General features: G+C 44.2%; 2 protein-coding genes across 3 annotated transcripts in view; one reads left to right on the top strand and one right to left on the bottom strand.

The window, feature by feature from the left end:
• Window positions 1-2,072, bottom strand: part of PI4K2A (phosphatidylinositol 4-kinase type 2 alpha) — a 50,771-nt gene extending 48,699 nt beyond the window's left edge. The window contains exon 1 of the mRNA XM_063102341.1: window positions 1,622-2,072. Coding sequence (XP_062958411.1) covers window positions 1,622-2,056 — 435 coding nt within the window. The 5' untranslated portion in view covers window positions 2,057-2,072. The remainder of the gene's footprint in view (window positions 1-1,621) is intronic.
• Window positions 2,073-5,787: 3,715 nt separating this feature from the next.
• Window positions 5,788-17,804, top strand: MORN4 (MORN repeat containing 4). Of its 2 annotated transcripts, none has more exons than XM_063102460.1 (6): window positions 5,788-5,916; window positions 13,865-13,911; window positions 15,524-15,638; window positions 16,065-16,174; window positions 16,437-16,617; window positions 17,355-17,804. In XM_063102460.1, the coding sequence occupies exons 2-5, from the start codon at window positions 13,896-13,898 to the stop codon at window positions 16,583-16,585; spliced, it is 390 nt and encodes a 129-aa protein (XP_062958530.1). In that variant the 5' UTR covers window positions 5,788-5,916; window positions 13,865-13,895; the 3' UTR covers window positions 16,586-16,617; window positions 17,355-17,804. The 2 variants fall into 2 exon arrangements, with proteins under 2 accessions (XP_062958530.1, XP_062958529.1); XM_063102459.1 differs by having other exon boundaries at window positions 13,865-13,962.
• The last annotated feature ends 3,937 nt before the right edge of the window (window positions 17,805-21,741 follow it).

Below are 21,741 nucleotides of genomic sequence, written 5' to 3'. Positions count from 1 at the left end.
AATTGAGAGATAGTATTACTCCCACCTGTCAGAGCACCAGATCACTTCTCAGCTGACCTGATACACTGCCAATGGAGCTGTAACAATGTCATGAAAGAAAAAACAAAAATCTTCCTCCTTCTCCTGTACCTATCAAAGATCATCTTATCCCCTTCTCACATTAGCCAAAAAGCTTTAAAAACAAACAAAAAAACCCACAGATAACAATTCATATCTTAGATCTCATTCTGTTCCCAAACAGAAAAGACAAAAGCATCTTGCTAACATTTAGACCTCAGAACACCCACATTTCTTTGCTTCTAGAAATGATAGTTCCCATTTGAGCTTTCAAACTCCTTTATTTAATGGACTTGGAAAGACAGTACATTCAAAGCTTTCCCCAACTCAGATTATGTAAACTGAGTTGATGGCAGAATTGATCTCTGGTTCTTGGTGATAATTCAGGAACGACCCAAACTCAGAGAAAATAACTGGATCATTCAATGAACCTAATCAAGAGATACAGATCACAGCCCATTTTGGCCACTCAGGCCTCGTATCAAAACAGCACATTGCCTATCTAAAGAATTCACACAGGAGAGATGCAGGGAAAATTTGAAGGAACTCTGACAGCCATCATTTCAGTAAGTGTAACAATACACTTTTCCAAGGAACTATCTGGCACATCTGAAACCTTAGAGAAGACTTGATATTTCTTGACCCACTGTTCTGTTCTTCCAGTGATATCTCTGGTTTGATCTGAGTCAAATGCCTTAAATCCTTCTGCAGTTTTCAAAAGGATAAAAAGTCACTTCCCAGCTGCCCTGGCCACTCCATGCCCTATCCCACCCTGACCCCATCCCCCTTTATACACATGCAGGGGACAAAATAAAGGTCAGCAAACTCTGCCTTAGGTGAAAAGCAATGAAGAGAAATGAAAGTAAAAGGTAGCTGACAGTCCCATGTTTCTAAAACTCTACATTCTAAACTTTAGAACCATCAAAAAGGATTTAAACCTTTTCCCAGAAGAAGTGAGCAATAACCAGGGCAGATGAAACTGTGCGTCCCCCCACTCTATCATCAACGTCTGTCAATAAGAGACCTGGGATGGTGGCAGGAGACATCCCCATAACACAGAGGCTGGAACTGAATCTTCAGAGCCCCTGGTGGATCATCCGTCCTCCTCAATAAACAGCGACACACTTGGTTCCGCCCAAAATTAAAGAACAGGCCCAAAGCCCCAAATCTGTAGGTCGATGTCCGAATAGGAGCCCCGATAGTTTAAAGCTAAAGAATCTACTAGAAAGCACCATCTGCCCGAGCATCTCTGTCCAGAGGCAGATTGCCCCTCTTACAGCGCTGGGCCTCTGGCCTGTATCTGGTCAATTTCCTCTTTTCATTTTCCGCTCATTCCTCCTCCCCCACCAAATAGGTTCTGATTTAGTTCTTCATTCCGCAGAGCTTTCCCATCTCCAGTCCTCAGTGGCATTCCAAAATCCTGCCAGGAGCTGGCACTGTGAAGTTTCTTCCTTTTGCAGCCCTCCAACCTGCCCTTCTCCCTCCGGCTGTACGAAGTCCAAAACTCCCCCCCGAGCCTCACCAGCCCCGAGCCCGCAGCTGCGGTCCCCACCCCCACTCTCACCCCCTGAGGGTCCTTGACGAAGTAGCTTCCGCTGGAGCCCTGGTAGATGCGCTCGGGGAAGATGCAGCGCTCGATGGCCAGCTCGGCCTGCCGCACCACCGCCTCGAACTCAGGGTCCTCCGGGAACTCGTTCCGGTGGCGGTGGGCCTGCGCGGCGTGCGCCGCCGCCGCGGCCTGGGCGGCCAGAGCTTGAGCCTGCGCCGCCACGGTTTGGGTCTGGCCCTGGGCCGCCGCGCCCCGGGCCCGATCCAGCAGTGGCTGCCGCTCCCGATCGTGACCCGGCGAGCCCGGCGGAGAGGGGCCCACGCCGGCCGCCGCCGCCACTCGGACCGCTGCCCCCGGCACCTGCGGGAAATGAGCGCTTGAACCCGACGGGAAGGTGTAGTCCGGGGGTTGGGCCCGCTCGGGGGACACTAGTGGGCTAGTCTCGTCCATCCCTCAGACCGCGGGCTCCGGGACCCGGCACGCTCCACACAGCTGAGCTCGCGTCCCGGACCAATCCACGACACTCCCCACCTCCCGCCTGGCCAACCAGGTCGCGGAGCCTCCTTGGCCCCGCCCCTAGCCTGCCCTGTTTACTTGACGACGAGTAGGCACGGTCCCTCGCGCCCGAACAGTAGCCAATCAGAACCAGCTCCTACGCAATAGGCCTCCGCATTTTTCTCCTCACCTTCTGTGAAGACTGCGCATGCTCCAGGAGCTAATTTGTGGGTCAGACACGCCCTCTGCCCCTACCATCCCACCCCGCCCTCAGCTTCCAATTGGCTGGCCGGTCTTTGGGCGCTTTCAAAACAGCCACCTTCCTATCAGTCACTCACTCACTGAGAGCCTACTAGGAAACGGCTGTGAGCCTGGAGAAATCCCATCTTTTTATCCGCATTCATTCAGTCATGCACTAGGTCATTAATTGAGTATTCACAGTTCTAAGTGCTGGGCAGACAGCAGTGAAGCAAAGAAATAACGCCCCCAGCCTACCTCAATATTAAAGGTTTTTAAAAATCCCAGCCCTCATGCAGCTTACACTGTGCCTGGCCCAATTGCTCGAGGCTTGTTTGTTAGTGAGGAAAGCTATGGTCCAATAAGACTAAGAATTCCACGAGGTAAGAGTCCATGACTGAGAGGCCGGCCCGCGGCTCACTCGGGAGAGTGTGGTGCTGATAACACCAAGGCCAGGGGTTCGGATCCTATATAGGGATGGCCGGTTCGCTCACTGGCTGAGCGTGGTGCTGACAATACCAAGCCAAGGGTTAAGATCCCCTTACCGGTCATCTTTAAAAAAAAAAAAAAAAAAAAAAGGTCCATGACTGGTTCATTCACCACTGTAAAAACCTCAGTGTCTAGAAATAGTAGGTGCTTAGACAGAGTAGTTGCTCAGTACACTTTTTTTGGTGGAAAAGAGAAGGAAGATATGGTCCCTGTTCTCAAGCTGAAGCAGTAGGAGAAAAAGAGCCAACAACGTGAGCTGAAGATTCCGTAATAGGAGTTCATCGATTTGGGGGTAGGCTGGAGAGTCAGCAAAGGCTTTAAGTGGGCATGTGCCATGAGCTAAGTCTTAAAGGAAGAGTGTAATTAGATCGCAGGGAAAAAAGGAGGAAGGAAAAAAAAAAAAGGTACAACAAGCACAGGGGGTGGCCTGAGGAAAGAAAGAGGAAAGTTAGAGCACGTAGAGAACGAACAGCAACCTGTTTGATTCAAGGGGAAGCAGGGTTAAGATCGGCTACCAAGGGCCTAGAAAAGCCAAACAGAAAAGCACCTGGCATATGAAGGGCCACAGGGAGCTTTAGATAAAGTTCTTGAGCAGGGAAGTGATGTGCAGTGGACCAACTTTGGACTCAGACACCATGAAGTTACTCTGGAATGAGTATGGGTGGCATCTAAAGAAGCACGCACAGTTATTTGGAGTCAAGACATATTTAAATCTATGGAATGCTGTTTCATTTAAAATGTATACTATACTTTCTAAAGTGTGGAACATAATGGTAAGACGCATGGGCTTGGGAATCAGAGACATTCAAGTGTGAATTCTAGCTCCATGATGATTCGTTATTTTGGCCAGGCTACACACTTCGCATAGTGCTTAGTACATGAAAAGTACTCAACATATGGTAGCTTTTTATCAATACTGAGGTTATTTTTGATGTTGTTTTTGTTTTTATGTTTAAAGTAACCAGCAGACTAGAGGTATGGGTTTTCACAAAAGATGAACAGCCACATAGTCACCAATATTTCATAATCATTCTTTCTTGAATCAAATTATTGCCACAGTCAACTAGAAGTACAGAGTTGAAAGAACTATTGTTTAATTATGTGTATAGGAATATCTCAAACTTTTTCTTGCCAAATAAACCATTTTAAGCAAAGGACCATATAGATGGTTTGATTGCCCCTTTCAGTTACAAGACATTCCTTTTCCTATCTAGACAACAGATAATTAAATGATGTGCCTACCTCTATGTCCCAGGGGTGAAAGCCAACAGAGATGATCTCTTGGTATTATTCATCTCATTTAGTCTATAAGCTTCAAATTATGATCAAGGAAAGTTCCCAGATTTAGAGTTCTCCCTAGAATACTGAGTTTCTTCTCTATGGAACCCCTTCAGGATTTATTTCTGTATCTGCCACTTAGAACTTGATTTTCTTTTTACTGAAAAGAGTGTTAACACACTCTCTATTACATATGAAGAGGTAGCACTTACCAAATGCTAAGTATGCACCAGACATTGTATTAAGTGCATTATATAGATTAACTCATATAAGTAGCATTACAGCCCCTATGATGTTGGAAACTGAGGCCCAGGAAGATAAGATAACTTGCCCAAGGGCACTTGTTAGTAAGTGGCAAAGCTGGATTCAAACACAGGCAGACTGGCTCCATGCTTTTAACACTATACTATATGTTGCTTGTTATTAAATATCCCTATGAAATATGTCTCATATTCACTTCTTCTCTTGACCATCTCCTTATTTCTTTATATTTTCTAACACACATTCTCCATTCTCTGTTCCTTGGGACTCCATCCTCTCAACTATTACAACTATATTTATAGTCAATATCGCACAGTTTAGCATACTTTAGCTAATCATTGAATGTTTTTCCTGGATTGAATCTTATATGAAGATACTTCAAAAAGTTCATGGAAAAACAATTAAGAGATAATACAAATCTTTCCGTGAACTTTTTGAAGTACCCTCATAGGACTATTAATCCAATCTCATTTTACAGGCTAGAGAGCTTAATAACTTGCCTAAGTCATACACAGTTGGTGGCAGAGATGGGATCTGAACACAGAATCCAAGTCTTTTAAAACAATTTAAAACTATAATTTATTGAGCATTTACTATGTCTCAGACACAGTTCCAAGCATTTTATATTTTTTATAAGTCCTTGGGAGCCTTTACCATTATTATTATCGTTTTCTATTCAACAGATGAGGAGATCCCAATTCAGAGATGCAATCTGGTCACCTCTTCAAGTGCTTGTTTTCTCTTAATAATATAATCCTGGATTATTCCTCGTGCATGGAGTAAGGCAGTAAATCAGCGACCATGGCTTTTCAAGCCTGACAGAGCCTAGTATCATGCTGCACTCGCATTGTTCAGTAGTAAATAAACATACGGATACACGGATTGGTTGCGTGGTATTAGGAAAGATTTGCTCCAATTTTGGCACTATATTTTAAACACAAAGGATCTGGGTAATGACAACACCACAAATCCCTACAATAAATGCGAAAGTGTCTTTATATCACAGTGCCTGGCACAGAGTTATTAAAGGCCAGTTGCCCTGTCCCCCGCGTTATAATTTACAAAGCAGTACCTCTAAAGCCAGATTCAGGTTCTATCCTTAAACTCCGCGGGGGGCCATTTACAACTGTGGGGGTCGGAGCCGCTTGAGCTGATGGTCACTGTTGCTTCGGAAGCAGGTTTGGTTTTGATTGGGGATAACACTTCGGATAGGCTGTCTCTGGGTGCCAAGGCGCGACCGCGGGTGCAGCCGCACCCCTATTTCAGGTGTTCGGCCCGGGCTCTCGAAAACACTCCGCCCCGCACAAAGATGGCGCGGGGGCGGGCTGAGCCAATGGGAGGTGGCGTTGCTCCCCGTTGCCTAGATAACAGCCAATGGGCCGCGGGAATTGTGGCCAGTGCGGCTGCACGGGATGGCGGCGTCAAGTGGGGCAGGCGCTGCTGGAGGCGGCGGAGTGGAAGGTGGCAACCGGGAGCCGGGCCGAGCAAGGGTTCGGGCGGCTGGAGCCCCGCGTCGGGGCGTGACGGTCATCCCGAAAGGCCGAGCCCAGGTTGGCTGGAGGCGGAGAGGGAGGGGGCCGGGAAAGTGTGGTCAGCCAGGTAGGGACTGAGGAGCCGAGCAGGAGATGACTAGGGCTGGGAGCGCGGCTCCATCCTGGACGCGCTGACCGGAGGGCAGCTGCCCGGGGGGGTCCCAAACCCGGGCCTCCCGTCTAGACCGCGGGGTCTGAGGCTCGGGAGAGCCCACGGCACCCTGGTTAGCGAGCGTGGGGTGCGGGGCTGCGTCAGGAGGGAACGGCAGACCTGTGTGAGCTGAAGACCCTGCCGAGGCGAGAGAGCAGAGCCGGGGTAGAGGGAAAGCGGGGCTGCAGTGCAAGAATGGGGTTGGGAGCAGGTGTTACCTGGTTGAGGTCTAGGGCTTTGTTTGCTCTGGGCCTGGCTCTGCCACATTCTGGTGGAGAGACGCCCCACCTATCGAGGCTTGGGAATTGGGACACCTCAATTCGTTGATGAGTGGCAGCCCTGCAGTATTAGCATCTCCGAACTGCTTAGGTACCAGCAGGAATAACTCCGCTGTATTAGGACCCGATCCAGGCATTTGCCTTTCCCTTGAAATAGAATAGTGTTCTGGCAGTACCCATCACCCCCAAAGTCGAAGTCGTTGTCTTTTTTTTTTTTTTTTTTTTAACCTGGTGCCAATATTTTCTTCCCACTTTCTTCCATCTTACCATCTCACAGTCTTCCTAAATAAGACCTTTATATAGTAACAGTACATTTGTCTACTTTTCAGGTGGGGGAAGGGGAGGTTAGACATAATAAAAATCAGTTATTTTAAGATCATTTAAAAACACTTAAAAAATACTTGACTTTTTGTTTTAGGTTCCTAATAAGCCTAATCTTTGATCATAAAAGCCTTCATTTTCGTCTCTTTAGTAGTCAAAAAGCACACAAACTTCTTTATAACTGAAAGAACTTTGACAAGACTGTCATATTCTGGGAAGGGTGGCTTTGAGAGGACAATGCGAAAGTATATGTGGATAGTTAAGGTGGCTGCCTCCAAACAATATTCTCTAATTGAAAATCTATTCATTTATGTTAGGTTTTTTTTTTTTTTTTTTAATCCTCTTAACTTGGACAAGGTTACTATGAATGCATAAATGTTCTTTAATAAGTTTGATTTCTTAAATTAAAAAAAGATAAACAGAATGAAAATAAAAATTGCCATTACTGTCTTAGAGTTCTATTTGGAAATGTCTGGGGCAGAGGAAAATAAAGATAGTAGGGGTATAGTCTATTGTGCAGGCTAATAGTGTACTGGTTTACAGAAACAAAATAGTAATTTTCTTTAGGTAAATGTTTGGACTGATCCTTTGCAACCCATCTATCAAGAGTGCAGGGGCCGAGCCCGTGGCGCACTTGGTAGAGTGCTGCGCTGGGAGCGCGGCGACGCTCCCACCGCGGGTTCGGATCCTATATAGGACTGACCGGTGCACTCACTGGCTGAGTGCCGGTCACGAAAAAACGACAAAAAAAAAAAAAAAAAAAAGAGTGCAGAAGGGGTGGGTGTCTTTTTAGAAGCATGCATACATACATTCATGTGTATATCTGGAGGCTAACACTTTAGGCCATCTATTCTCTTTTTAAAAGATTGCTTGAATAACTGATACAAATACTGATTTGTATCCCTTATAAAAGTATTGGGCTTTTCAATCTTCCTTAGCACTGGCTATCCTTTATTAAACTAGATCCTTTATTAACCACTCAGTTACCGTGGTTACTGGTGAAATAACTCTTTGGATCCGTTGCTGTGCGTCGGAGTATTAATTAACAAGGCTAATTAAAAAGTCATAAAGCAAAATCCTGACATTGTCCCAGGCAGTGACAATATCAATTATTTTGACACACATAGCAGTTTCTAGCTAAACTATAGCCCGAGACCCATGGATTCTATATACGTTCCCTTTAACTAGCCCTTCTGATTATGGTCGTGGAAGTGGACATCATTTTGACAAGCAACTGCTGAAGGGAATTTGCTCTATCTCCCTAGATCAAAAAGTAGTAGAAATCTGTGGTATGTACTTCTGGAAACAAATGGTAGAGGATGGTAGCAGGATTAGGGTGAGCGATGGTGCTCCAGTTACTATTGCTGTATAAAAAATTACCCCCGGGCCGGCCTGTGGCTCACTCGGGAGAGTGCGGTGCTGATAACACCAGGGTCACGGGTTCAGATCCTATATAGGGATGGCCGGTTGGCTCACTGGGTGAGTGCGGTGCTGACAACACCAAGTCAAGGGTTAAGATCCCCTTACCGGTCATCTTTTTAAAAAAAAAAAAAAAAAAATTACCCCCAAAACGTAGCAGCTTAAAACAACCATATGATGCTCACAGATTCTTTGGGTCAGGACTTTGGACTGTGGGAATGGCCCCTCTCTGCTCCATGATATCTCAGATGGGATGTAGACTCCATGGCTGGAGGCTGGACTTGTCTGAAGGCTCCTTTGATGCCTGGTGCTTGGACTAGGATGATTCAAAGATGAAGATGGCCAGCTGAAGCACAAACACGTGGACTCTTTCTGTGGCTTGGCTTCTCACAGTGTGGTAGCCACAGAGAAGTTGGAGTTATGTAGTGTCTCAGGTCCCCAAGTGTGAATGTACTGGTGAGCAGGTTGGAAGTTGCATCACCTTTTATGATATAACCTCATGTATTAGTCCATTTCTGTTGCTTATAACAAAATACACAGAACTGGGTATTTTATAAAGAAAACGAAATTTATTGCTTACAGTTTCTGAGGCTGAAAAGTCCGTAGTCCAAGGAACACATCTGGTGACAGCTTTTCTTTGGTGGTGGCTTCAGTGACGGCAGGGTATTACATTGTGAAAATGGCAGAGTGGAGAAAGCAGAGAGAGAGCAAGACAGACTCTCCTCTTCTTTCAAAGCCCTCAGAACGATGCCCCTGACCACCATTTTTAATCCCTTCACTACTGCATGGTCCTACAATCCAATCACCTCTTCAAGGCTTCACCTTTCAATTACCGTAACAGGATTTCCCACCCTCTTTAACAGTCACAGTGGAGGCTAAGTTTCTAACATAAAACTTGGGAGACACATTCCAGCTTCAGTGAGTTTTGGGGGGACATAATTCAATCCACTACACATCAGAACACACCATCACTTCCATCATATTCTGTTGGTCAAAGTAGTCATAAACTGGCTCAAATTCAAGGAGGGAGTTGACCTTTTGATGTGTCAATGGCAAGGTCAGATTGTAGAAGATTATGTAAGACAGGAGATATTATTGAAAACATCTTTGGAAAATACAATCCATCACATTTGATAATAAGATAACCTTTGAAGTTTCATTGACTTTCAAGTTTCACCCTTAAAATATTTAAGATATAGTCCCTAAGAGCTAATGGCACACCAAAAAAAATGGTCAAGTTTACAACTTGAGGAACTGGCTAGTACTTTGCCCATAGATAATCCTCAAACTGGAGAAACGCTCCCGTCTTTCAGGGACCTTCTACTGATACAAGGCTTCTGGAACAAGGTGGATGCCATTCTTTGTAAGTTTCATGTAGGCTTGAGAAAAAGTATATAAATACAAGCCCTGGTGTAGTCACTATGACTCCTCAAATCCCATTGCAATAACTACTTCCAAATTTTTAGTGAAGACAAGTTGGTTAACTGCTGCTAAACATTTCGAGTAAATGCCCTTATAATCTTCTCGTATGAATAATGATTTCTTGCTTATGTTTTTGAATGGTTGTTTAGTTATAAGATTTAGTAGAGGATACAGCCTTTCAGATTCTAATGGGCATATTTTGAAGGAAGGAAATTGTATTTCCAATTTTTGCCTTAAGCTGACTTTTATTGCTGTGACTTAATTAGTTCTCGGAAGAGCTGAAGATGGCCTGTAGCTATCAAAATGTCTGTGTATACTGGAAAGAGTTCTCTTCTGCAGATCTGATAGAAAACTGCTTCTTTTCCTCTCATTAATGTTGTATTTGCAATAGAGTCATGTTGACCTCTGCCCAGCACATACTGGGTTGCTGATAAGAGGCTGTGAGCCTGAAATTGGATGCTCACCTTATAGGACATTGATAGGACAGAGATGGCACAACAGGTACCGGCATCACCTCTCTGAGAAAATAGCCCCTAGAGGTGTGAGGGGCTTTAGTACAAGAAAAAAATGGTCTTTGTCTCAGGATATCTTCCTTATGAGAGATGCTGAGCACAGAGTTCCCTAGTGATAACTGAAGAAGTTAGAAAATCCCCTAAGAGTGACTCCCCAAACATTCTAGAAGGGACTCCACAAAGCTGACCTTCGTAATGGGGCTAGACATTAGTGTTTCTCCATGTTTGAGTGAGAGCACAGGGATTCTCAGAACTCGTCTGTCCTCATGTCTGAAACTAGAACTTTGGGACGGGGCCAGGGCTTAGAAGATGTGACTAAACTCTGCTCTGGTCACATGTTCACATCAAACCATTTCCAGGCTTTCGGTATCTGTATAAAAAAATCATTATGACATAAGGCCAAAACTAAAATATGCTATAGGGTATTGATAAAGAACAGATGGGTGCCAACTGTAGTTTGTTTGCCTCTACTTAGTACTTACCTCAGTCAAAACTGCTGAATTTTTCTATTTCAGAATGTTACTTGAATTATGTTGGTAGCGTTTTTATACTCTGCAAAGACTTTAGAGAAATTTCCATTACAGTTAGTGAGTTTAGTGTCTCTTTTGGAAGGAGGAAAAGAAACTAACATTTAGTTGACAGGGCCATGCAGTGTTCTAAGTACTTTCATGTATGTTATTTAATTAAACCTACCTGCCAACTCTGTGAAACAGGTATATTATCTCCACTTTATAGATGAGGAGACAGAGGATTTAGAGATGTTTAAGTAATTTGCCCATGGTTACACAGTAAACTAGGATTTGAACTCAGTTCTTTCTGCTATCAGGGTCCACAGCACCACTCTGTTATACTGGAAGGCAGGATAAGATAGCTTAGTATGAGTTAGTGTTTAAGAGCATGAACCCTAGAGGCCACCTGCCAGGTTTCTAACTTCCACATACTAGTTGGGTTACCTGAGTTAATTTAACTTATCCTCTCTGTACCTCAGTTTCCTCATCTGTAAAGTGGAAATAATAATACCTACCTTGTAAAGTTGTGAGGTGAAATTAGGTAATGTATTTAAAAAGCTTGGCACACAATAAGTAGTTAATAAATATTAGTTCCTGTTATAAAGGTATTTCCAATAGCTTCTCTAGCCTTACCTCAGTTGATTGTAGAGGGTTGTGCCACCTGAATTGGGGTGTAAATAACTCAGCACTGCCCACCACCACAATTTAGAGAAAACAAACTTAATGTATGTGTTGTTTTAACTCAACATTTCAAGCATTACTTTTGTGTGCAATATATAAGACCCGTCTTGTGCTGTGGAGCTGTGGAAACTACTCTTTGGAACTCCGTCTTAATTTTCCATAATGAAGGCATCAATACAACCCTTAATCTTGGGTGTGGTTTTGGCTTCTCTGGAACCTAAAGGAAAAGGAAGCTAGTCACTGCCATCAGGCCCACAGGGATTTAAGAATCCCCTCCTGTTTTGTCCGCCAGGTCTGGCCCCAGTGCTCTGAAGAAAAGGCGCACTTGTCCTGTTGGCACTCAGTCAGGTGCCTGAGGATCAGACTCTAGGTTAATTATTAATCATAGGTGACCTTTCAATGGTGATTTATAGTTCAGAGAGCTTTTAAACACAGTATTTCCATTTAGTGGAGTATAGTCCACAAGCTTTCAAGTAAGAATCTAAAGATGTGCTTGTTAAATGTGCAGATTCCCAAGTTCCAACTGCACAGAATCTGATTCAGTAGGTCTGAGTTTGGGCCTAGGAATCTGCATTGTCATCACTTGAGAAAACATTGTATTGCTTAGATCTTAAAAAGATGAAGAGGTGAATAAAAAGAATTAGGGACTGCATTTTTTTTTTTAGTATGTGAAATTATTCTATTTGTCTCTGTTTGTATTTAATGATATTTTAGGTATCTTAACTCCCTTCTTACAGGATATCCTTGAATACAGCATTCTTTTATCACTGGTATGAAGCTGTTTCTAGCCAGTCCCTAAATGTTACTGGGTTTTTTTTCCCCCCTAAGATGTATCTGTTATAGTCATTCCTCCTGCTCCCTTTATACTGTTATCCCCACTGGACCACCCACTCATACCTGGATGTATCAGTTAGCTTTTGCTGGGTAATAAAACACCACTCCCAAAACACAGTGGCTTGGGCTGAGCCCGTGGCGCACTTGGTAGAGTGCTGCGCTGGCAGCGCGGCGACGCTCCCGCCGTGGGTTCGGATCCTATATAGGACTGACCGGTGCACTCACTGGCTGAGTGCCGGTCACGAAAAAACGACAAACAAAAAAACAAAAAAACCAAAACACAGTGGCTTGAAATAACAACCATTTATTTCTCCAATGATTCTGTGAGTCCCTAGTTTGGGGCTGGGCTTAGAAGGGCAGCCCTTCTGGTCTTGCCTGAGCTCATTCATGCATCTGTGGTCAGCTGGGACAGCTGTTCCACGTGGCCTCTCATCATCCAGTAGACTAGTCTAGGTTAGTTATTCACGTGGGGGCAGAACTTAGCAGAACAGGTCTAAGTGCAGCAAAAGGGCAAGCCCAATGCACAGGTGCTTTTCACATTTCTGCTATCTCACTTTTGCTAACATCCCATTAGTCAGAGCAACTTGTGTAGCCAAACCAGCAGGTGAAGGAATACTTTTTTTTTTTCCGGCAGCTGGCCAGTACTAGTGGAGGAATAAATAAACTCTGCTTCTTAATGGGAGGATCTGCTATGTCACGTTGCAAGGGCATAAACAGAGGAAGAATCATTGTGCCCATTTTTACAATCCACTGAATTATCACACTCCTCGCTTGCTAGCTTTTCCGGCTGTAGACTTTTGCTGCTCCAATCCATCCTGCTCCCTGCTTCCACATTTATTTTCCTTAAACACTGCTTTCGTCATATCTCATCCCTGTTCACAAATCCCCCAGAGACATCCTCTTTTTCCCACCTTAGCTGCTATAAACTCCTCCGCCTAGCTTTCAAAGGTCTGCCTGAGCTATCCTGACCTAAAAGCAGAGGCTGTGGTTTAGAGAAAAAGGACTAGCTGTAGATAGGGCAGAATTAAGATTTTGGTTGAGTGCACCTAGACATTTATTTCCTATTACTCCCTAAATAAACCCTCAAACTGTATTACTACGAGCTTCTTAGTTTCCCATGGAACATCCCGTGTTTACATCGCTCTTTGTGCTTTCATGCCCCATGTTGTTTCAATCTGGAATTGTCCTTTGCTTTCTTTCCTACTTGTTTTAAATTCTATCCATTTCTTGTCTTTGTTAATCTCTGCCATCCAGGTTGGCACTAATTACATTATCTCTGGTATAATTCAGTGTTTCAATTGTTAGTTTTATCAACTAAATTATAAATTCATTGAGGGAAGAGACTGTATTTTATACATCAACTAAGCACATAGTAGGCATTGAGTAAATATTTGTAAGTTAATCCTCCATCTCCATCCCAGATCATAAAAAATAGGAACTGGCTGAAAACTTTTTTTTTTTTTTTTTTTTTTTTTTAAAAAGATGACCGGTAAGGGGATCTTAACCCTTGACTTGGTGTTGTCAGCACCACGCTCAGCCAGTGAGCGAACCGGCCATCCCTATATGGGATCCGAACCCGGGGCCTTGGTGTTATCAGCACCGCACTCTCCCGAGTGAGCCACGGGCCGGCCCTGAAAACTTTTAAGACAAGTAGAGGGATAAGAGTTCTTGGGCAGAGGTAGTGATGTGGTGGTGGTGGTGGCTGGAGAGATAGGTGTTTTTGTTAAGGGCACCCAAGGTAGTATGTACTCACCAGGCTGATAGCCTTTAGAATGTATCTACAAAATTGGTTTGCAGTCCTTCCCATGACACTGGTTCTCTTTTGCTTATGTCCTGCAGTTTTCATCATTTTCTTCTGGAAGGCATCACCATGACCCTGACAAAAGGTTCCTTCACCTACTCCAGTGGGGAGGAATATCGTGGTGAATGGAAGGAGGGTGAGAAGGACCCCTGAGGAGTATCCAGTGATAAATACTTCATTTGACTGAAGGACAAATATATCAGACTGTAGAGGCCACTTTATGGATCTTCATTTCCACCTCCAGGGTTTAGTTCTATATAGTGCCTTTTCTTTATTCTACTTTAGGATTATAGAAAGGAACTAGAAAATGGTATTGTTAATCCAACCTCCAGAAATGAGTTAAATCTTTCCACTTCTGAATTTTCAGTGTTTTAATATCCTTTCATCCTTTAGTGGTATTCTTTGGGAATTTTTTAAATAAATGCTAATGTACCCAGCAGAGTAAAATGAATTACTTTAAATGCCCATAAATTAGAGCATACAGAATTGATTGTAATTACTTGGTACTAGTGAATCTTAAGAAATTAAGGAAGATCTGGAAATTAGGGCAGACACTCAAGAGCAAATGGCATTTATTGCCTTGAATTTCCTGTGACAGCTCATTACATTTGAAATTATCTGTTCATAGGAATAGTAAAATTCTTCAGCGCCTGAGACTATACAGGAAGCAGTTTAATGATGTTCAATTTGGAAACAGTCTGGCCATTGTAAAATCTCATGGGTCCAGTCCTAGTAAGCCAGGAACTGCCCCGAGAAGAGTGGACTTTCTACACTTGTGCGGGTGAAGGGCAGTCATGCTGTTACCAGACATGTGCCTCATTCTTTTCACATTAGATCCTTGCAGCTAATAAATTCTTGAGCCTTGAGAAATTATGCAGATGTGATGTGACTTTGTCTGCTTCCATCCCAAGCCTTTTCTTCTGCCTCCCAAATACCTGCTGTCTTTAATATGGCCTTCTAGAGGAGAGACTTCCTTAGGCTCTGCCTGGTAGTCTCTGTCCACCAAAAGGACTCCTTCATGCTCTGTTTGAAGGGCATGATTGCTCCCCCATCATCTTGCTCTGTTTTCTAGTCAGTTTCATGGGTAAGCACAGCACTTTTGACATAACAAAGCTCAAACCAGTGCTGCCAGTCAGGCTGTTAGGGTGGTCCAGTAGTTTCATGGTGCTAAACGGTACTTTTTTCTCAGAGGGGCAACATAGGCAAATGTGGAGGGCTCTGAGTCAGGCTGCCTGCTACTTTTGCATTCTTGCTCTCTCACTTAGAGCTCTGTGATCTTGAGTAAGTTATTTAGCTTCTCCTTGCCTTGATTTCCCCATATGTTAAATGGGAATAACATTGTGCCTACCTCATAAGGTTGTCATGAGGATTAAATAAGGTGATAAATACAAAGTGCTTAGAAGAGAGGCTGGTACATGTAAATGTTAGCTTTTGTTACTTTTAAGTTACACTTAAAAGTAACACTTATCACTTATACTTGGAGAGACCTCCAAATCTGATGGTTGTGACTTAAGATGGGAAGGAGCCAGGCTTTCCAGATGCCTGACTCTGGTTAATAGTTATCTGCCCTGCTAATGTCACTGCTTCTCTTCTTTCCTTTGTGGGTAGAGTGATGGAAGGTAAGGATGCTAGATGAGTGAGAAGGGACCCTGAAGCTGCCCCATTCCAACCTAACACCTGTCCTTCTCTTTGCTCAGGCCGCAGACATGGTTTTGGTCAACTGATGTTTGCAGATGGTGGCACCTACCTGGGACATTTTGAGAACGGGCTCTTCAATGGCTTCGGGGTACTAACCTTCTCAGATGGCTCAAGGTGGGTATTAGGTCATTTTCTCAGCCTTAAATTAGGGAGGCTCTCGTATAGAAATGGAACATTGGTAAATATCTGGTCAACCCTTAGTTTGTCCCAGGCCCTCCAGAAAATAGGCAAGAAGTAAGCAGTTCTTACAGTGGTTGTTTTTAAAGAGATATAAAATTTGAAATGTCAAGGAGGTGAGTGACTGTCCACCCACCTCCACTCATTTCTTTCCTTGAGATTAGGGCCTCATCTCATACACACTCTCTGACCTGTCTCTGCTGGTTGGGAATGGAGTGGGTGGAGGTGGGGAGAGCTCTGAGACAAGTGGAATCAGCTTTACTCCTTGGCATTATTAAATAACACAGATGAGCATCTGCTTGACCCACTTAGCTTGTACAGCTAACTTCCCCACTAATGGCTAACATCCTGGTGTTTCTGCAGGTATGAGGGGGAGTTTGCCCAGGGCAAGTTTAATGGCGTCGGAGTCTTCATTCGACATGACAACATGACCTATGAGGGGGAATTTAAAAACGGCAGAGTAGATGGTTTTGGTAAGTTATAGCCCAGTGGGATGGGTGACTTATGTGAGCATAAAATGGGTAGAAATATACCTTTTTAATTTTAATTCTTCTGTAGATGGCCAACAATCCATAGTGATCATGCCCTAATGCCTGTCCATTGATCTCACCAATAGAGTACCCCTGGGTAGAGCTATGAGTTTTTCTCTTCTTTGGCCACTATGTATCAAGCTGATCTCTGAGACCTGATCTCCGAGCCACTGTCACCCCCATATTTTTTCTGTCCTCCTCAAAGGCCTGCTGACTTTCCCTGATGGTTCTCATGGGATACCCCGCAATGAAGGCCTATTTGAGAACAACAAGTTACTGCGGCGTGAGAAGTGTTCTGCGGTCGTCCAGCGGGCCCAGAGTGCCTCTAAGTCAGCCAGAAATCTCACTGCCTGATGGGGCACTGGGCACCAGCTGACAAGTGCTGGGTAAAGTTGATGCCCCGGTTGTTCACTTGAGGTGAACAAATGAACCAAATCTGAGATGAGATGAGAACCACTGTGGACCAGAGCCTTGTGATGTGCCCCATCACCTGCCAATCAGGAATCTGATCACAGAAAAGTGCTGAGGCTTCTGGCCCACAGACCATGCAGCAGTTATTAGCAGTTCTCTTTCCCTGGCCCTTGTGTGCTACAGGGCAGAGGAGCCGCCTTTTCTGACTTGTTGGTGCTCTCTGTTCCTAAGATCTTGGGTTACCCAGTGCAGACCTGCTACGGCTTTCTACTTTATTTTCTGCCAAGTGATATAGAATCTCTTCATTCTGCCTACATTTGGGACAGATGATCGCAGCCCCAAGTTAGGGCCAGTGCTTTGTGCCACCTTGGAGATATAAGGAAAAAGGTAGGGGTGGCTTAGACAGTACAGTAGCCCTGTGAGAGTCAAGGCCAGAGCTCTTCTGTATGTTACCGCCTCATTCCCTGCTGGTTGGAATCATGGCTTCAGGCTTCCACTTTGATCAGACTGGTATTCATCTCTGCTTATCCCCCGTGAAGGATTCAGTAAGAGTGCTATTCCCTTCTCCCTTCCTTAACTGAGTTATAGCAGATAATCCCCACTTGTGCCTCTCTCCTTCCTTAGACTTCAGACAGGATCCTTTTCTGGGATAGTCAAGAAAGAAACTGATATAAACAATAATCTTATAACTTGTATTCATTTCTTACTCCAGGGCAAAGGGCAGACATATCCAGGCCACTTGAGGCCCTGACATGGAGTGAACTGAATCCTTATGGGTGGTTTGGACTGACACAGTTCTTTCTCGGTGGACCAGATCAGACTCACCTCAACCCCTTGGGGTTTTGATAGAATTGGATCTATCCTAAGACTGCAGTGAACTAAAAGTCTCTGTGTTGGGTTCCCTCTAACTCTTCTACCGTGAGCGCTGGCTGTGAAGCCTGCAGTCAGATCTTGACTGATAGGGTCCCTGCACAGTTTATCACGGAGGCCTCCAGGTACCCTCCAGGTGACCCAAAATGCCCCCCAGCCCCCTTTCCTCACACTGAATGTCTCTTTAACAGCAGATTGTGGTGGAAATTACAGCCATGTGCCTCTATTTATTCTCTGAATTGTACTGTAGAAACAAGTGTTTATGAAAAATAAACAAATCACCAGAACTGCCTCTACTTAGTTTGCCTGAATTTCTTGTCCCACATCCTCATGAACATCAACCCATTTGCTGTTTCTTAAAGTTAATCAGGGGCTTGGTACTGTGTACTTTACTATATATCATCTAATTCTCAAAACCTCTGCAGAGTAGGAGGTATGAACTTTTTTTTTTTTTTTTTTTTTTTATCAGACTGGCTCAGGTTACCCAAACTAGTAAGTGGCAGAGCTGATGGAATTTGTATCACAGTCTTTCTGATTCCAACTCTCTTTCCACTGGACTCCTCTCACCCTGACTATCAGAGTGCCCAAGTCCTGACACCAATTATTGCCAGACCTGCTTGGTTGTCTTAGGCAAGTCAGCTCCTGCTTGGGTTTTTCTCTCTCTGCAAGGAGCAGAGTGGTGGGACACTCACCTGCCATGCTACCCTTTCACAGGTGTGATCTCATTCAGTCCTCACCACAGCCCTGGGAGGAAAGTGCTGTTGTTGTTATCCCTGTGTTACAGATGAGGCTCAGGGAAGTTAAGTAGTTTCCCCAAGGTCCTGTAAACACTAACAGGCAGATCCCAGGACTTAAACCCAGCCTGTTTAAGCCCAGAGGCTGAGCTCATAACCAGGACGCTGGCCTGCCTCCAGTGACAACTAGGGGTGCTGTCTTTCCCCCAGCCCTAAACCTGATTCTCCTGTGAGCCCAGCTCCTGGGAAGTTGCCTGTGAGAGGAGACCAGGGGCTAAGCCCTAAGCTTTAGTGTCATCCAGATGCCCAGTGTCAGTTGAAAATTGACATCTTTTATATTCTCTCTTCTAGCCTCTGCTCTAAACAAGGATCTATTTACTTCATTTACCTCTCTTTTTAACCTTACACTTCCTTTTTTTTTGGTAGCTGGCCAGCACAGGGATCTGAACCCTTGACCTTGGTGTTATAACACCATGCTCTAACCAAGCTAACCAGCCAGCCCTTAACTTTCTTTTTTTTAATTTATTTTTTATTGAAACATAGTAGATTGTACATATCTGTGGGATACAGCACTGAACATCAATACCTGTGTACAATATGTGATGTTCAAATCAGCATAATTAGTATAGTCCACATTATACAATGTAATGGATTTTCATGGCCTTTTACCTGTTGCTTTGCCCCACACGGATTTGTCACCCCACTTCCCCTGGGTGATAGAGCCGCAAAGGATTACCCAAAAACCATCTCTTCTGAGCAGTGAGAGACCCCGAAATGGTTAATCTCCCCCAGAACCCTCAAGCGAAAGGCATCCCTTCCTTGGGAAATTAACTGCGAATTGGGGTTCTCTTCCTGTATTTATTTTTCAGACCAGGAAGTTACAGGAAGAGAACATAGGTGGGGTTATAGTTTAACAATATAGGCTGGTAACTTTCAGTGAAACTAGTCAGATGATATTCCATTAGACAATTAAGTGATCCACCAACAAAAGCTTGATCTAGTAAACACTCCTTTCTTACAGCAATTTCTCAGTATCTTTACATAACAATCAGTAGCTAGTCTGTCCTTGAGCCAGCAACCTTGCTGTGCCACAAATCTTTATCTTACACCTAGTAAACACTCCTTTCTTACAGCAATTTCTCAGTATCTTTACATAACAATCAGTAGCTAGTCTGTCCTTGAGCCAGCAACCTTGCTGTGCCACAAATCTTTATCTTACACCGGAGACTTTATAGCCTGAGGAAATTTTCCAGTCCTCCACAAGGTCAATATTTGAAACTGCAAGGCTTTGGAAAACCAGGCCCTGTGAAGTACATTTGCTTTAAGAATCTTCTACATTTACCCATTCCTCCCTTTCCCCACTTCCCCCTCCCCCAACCCCTTCCCACCTCTGGTAACCTCAGTTCTGTTCTCTTCTCTTGAAAGTTTGAGATATTACTGTGATTATTGTATCTTTCTTTTTTTTTTTTTTTTTAATTTTTTTAGCTCCCACTTATAAGTGAGGACATGGGCCGGCCCGTGGCTCACTCGGTAGAGTGCGGTGCTGATAACACCAAGGCCCCGGGTTCGGATCCCATATACGGATGGCCGGTTCACTCACTGGCTGAGTGTGGTGCTGACAACACCAAGTCAAGGGTTAAGATCCCCTTACTGGTCATCTTTAAAAAAAAAAAAAAATATATATATAAGTGAGGACATATAGGATTTCTCTTTCTGTGCCCGGCTGATTTCACTTAACATAATTTTCTCTAAGTTCATCCATATTGCTGCGAATGGCAGAATTTCATTCTTTTTTATGGCAGAGTAGTATTCCATTGTGTAAATGTACCACATTCTCCTTATCCAGTCATCCCACGATGGACATTTAGGTTAGTTCCAACTCTTGGCTATTGTAAACAGAGCTGCAATAAACTTGGGAATACAGGTATCCCTTTGACATGATGATTTCCATTCCTTTGGGTATATACCCAGCAGTGGAATTGCTGGGTCATATGGAAGTTCTATCTGTAGTCGTTTGAGGAAACTCCATGCTGTTTTCCATGATGGCTGCACCGATTTACAGTTCACCAACAGTGTAGGAGTTTCCCCTTTCTCCACATCCTCACCAGCATTTGTTATTCTCTGCCTACACTTCGTTTTTAATGTCATTTTTTAAAAAAATATATCTCAGGGCTAGCTGGATAGCTCAGTTGTTTAGAGTATAGTGCTAATACCACAGTCCAGGGTTCAGTCCTTGTACCAGCCAGCCGTTATAGATAAATAAATAAAATGTGTCTGTTTTTTTCCTAGTCAGATATTACCACTGAAAAGGGTTAAACATTTTGGAGAAATCAGCCTTTTTGAGTAATGTGCTAAGTGTTTCTGAATATCTCAGTTGTATCCTTTTTCCTCTTAGTCTCCCTCAAAACTTCAGTAAGCCTTTCTCTAGGCTGCCACTAATCTAATGCCTGTTTGCTCAGTATTGTCGGGGCCTCTCTCAGAGTTGGGGAAACGCAGACCTGAGAGCTCAATTTCCTCTAGGAAGGTTCTTGACATTGAGCCAGGAAACCTAGGACCTGCACAGCAGTGGCATGCCCATCGAACACAGCCACATTAGTTTTACTGTACTTGTTAAACTTTATTATTGTAACAAAATGATTATTTTTAATAATAAAAGCAGAGTGCCTATAGGCAATAGGATGACCCTGTCTGGGGCCAAATCTCTAGTTTTCAGACCTTGAGCTGGCTAGAATAGTCTTCTAGAATGTAACATTTATCCACCAGGTGTCATTATTTACCAATCTTACAAGGCACTGGGCTGTCTCCTTGTGCTCAAAGGTTGGAACCAAGGCTAGAAACCAAAACATGGGATGAATGAAAATTGATTTAGGAATGGGCATTGTGGCTGGGATGCAGCTTGGGGCCCTTCAAAGACCAATGACACTTTGTTGATCAGGTTTCCTAACCTGCCGTTTCCCCTGGAAGGAGTCACAACTTGGATTCTTAGGAGTAGCCCTGGCTTCCAGCTGCATTGTGCTAGACTCAGGGTGCACTGGGAATTCAAGAAGGGGAAGGGTCTTTTTTTTTTTTTTTTTTTTTTTTTAAAGATGACCGGTAAGGGGATCTTAACCCTTGACTTGGTGTTGTCAGCACCAAGCTCAGCCAGTGAGCGAACCGGCCATCCGTATATGGGATCCGAACCCGTGGCCTTGGTATTATCAGCACCGCACTCTCCCGAGTGAGCCACGGGCCGGCCCCAAAGGGGAAGGGTCTTTAACAGCCTCAGGCACAGCCCAGACCTCCAGTCCCCTTGCATCAGCACCACGCTCTCCTTTTTTTTTTTTTTTTTTTAAAAGATGACCGGTAAGGGGATCTTAACCCTTGACTTGGTGTTGTCAGCACCACGCTCACCCAGTGAGCTAACCGGCCATCCCTATGTGGGATCCGAACCCGTGGCCTTGGTGTTATCAGCACCACACTCTCCCAAGTGAGCCACGGGCCGGCCCCAAAGGGGAA

Source organism: Cynocephalus volans, chromosome 7, assembly GCF_027409185.1.
Source record: "Cynocephalus volans isolate mCynVol1 chromosome 7, mCynVol1.pri, whole genome shotgun sequence".
Lineage (NCBI taxonomy): Eukaryota > Metazoa > Chordata > Mammalia > Dermoptera > Cynocephalidae > Cynocephalus > Cynocephalus volans.
This window is presented reverse-complemented; position numbering and strand designations above follow the sequence as displayed.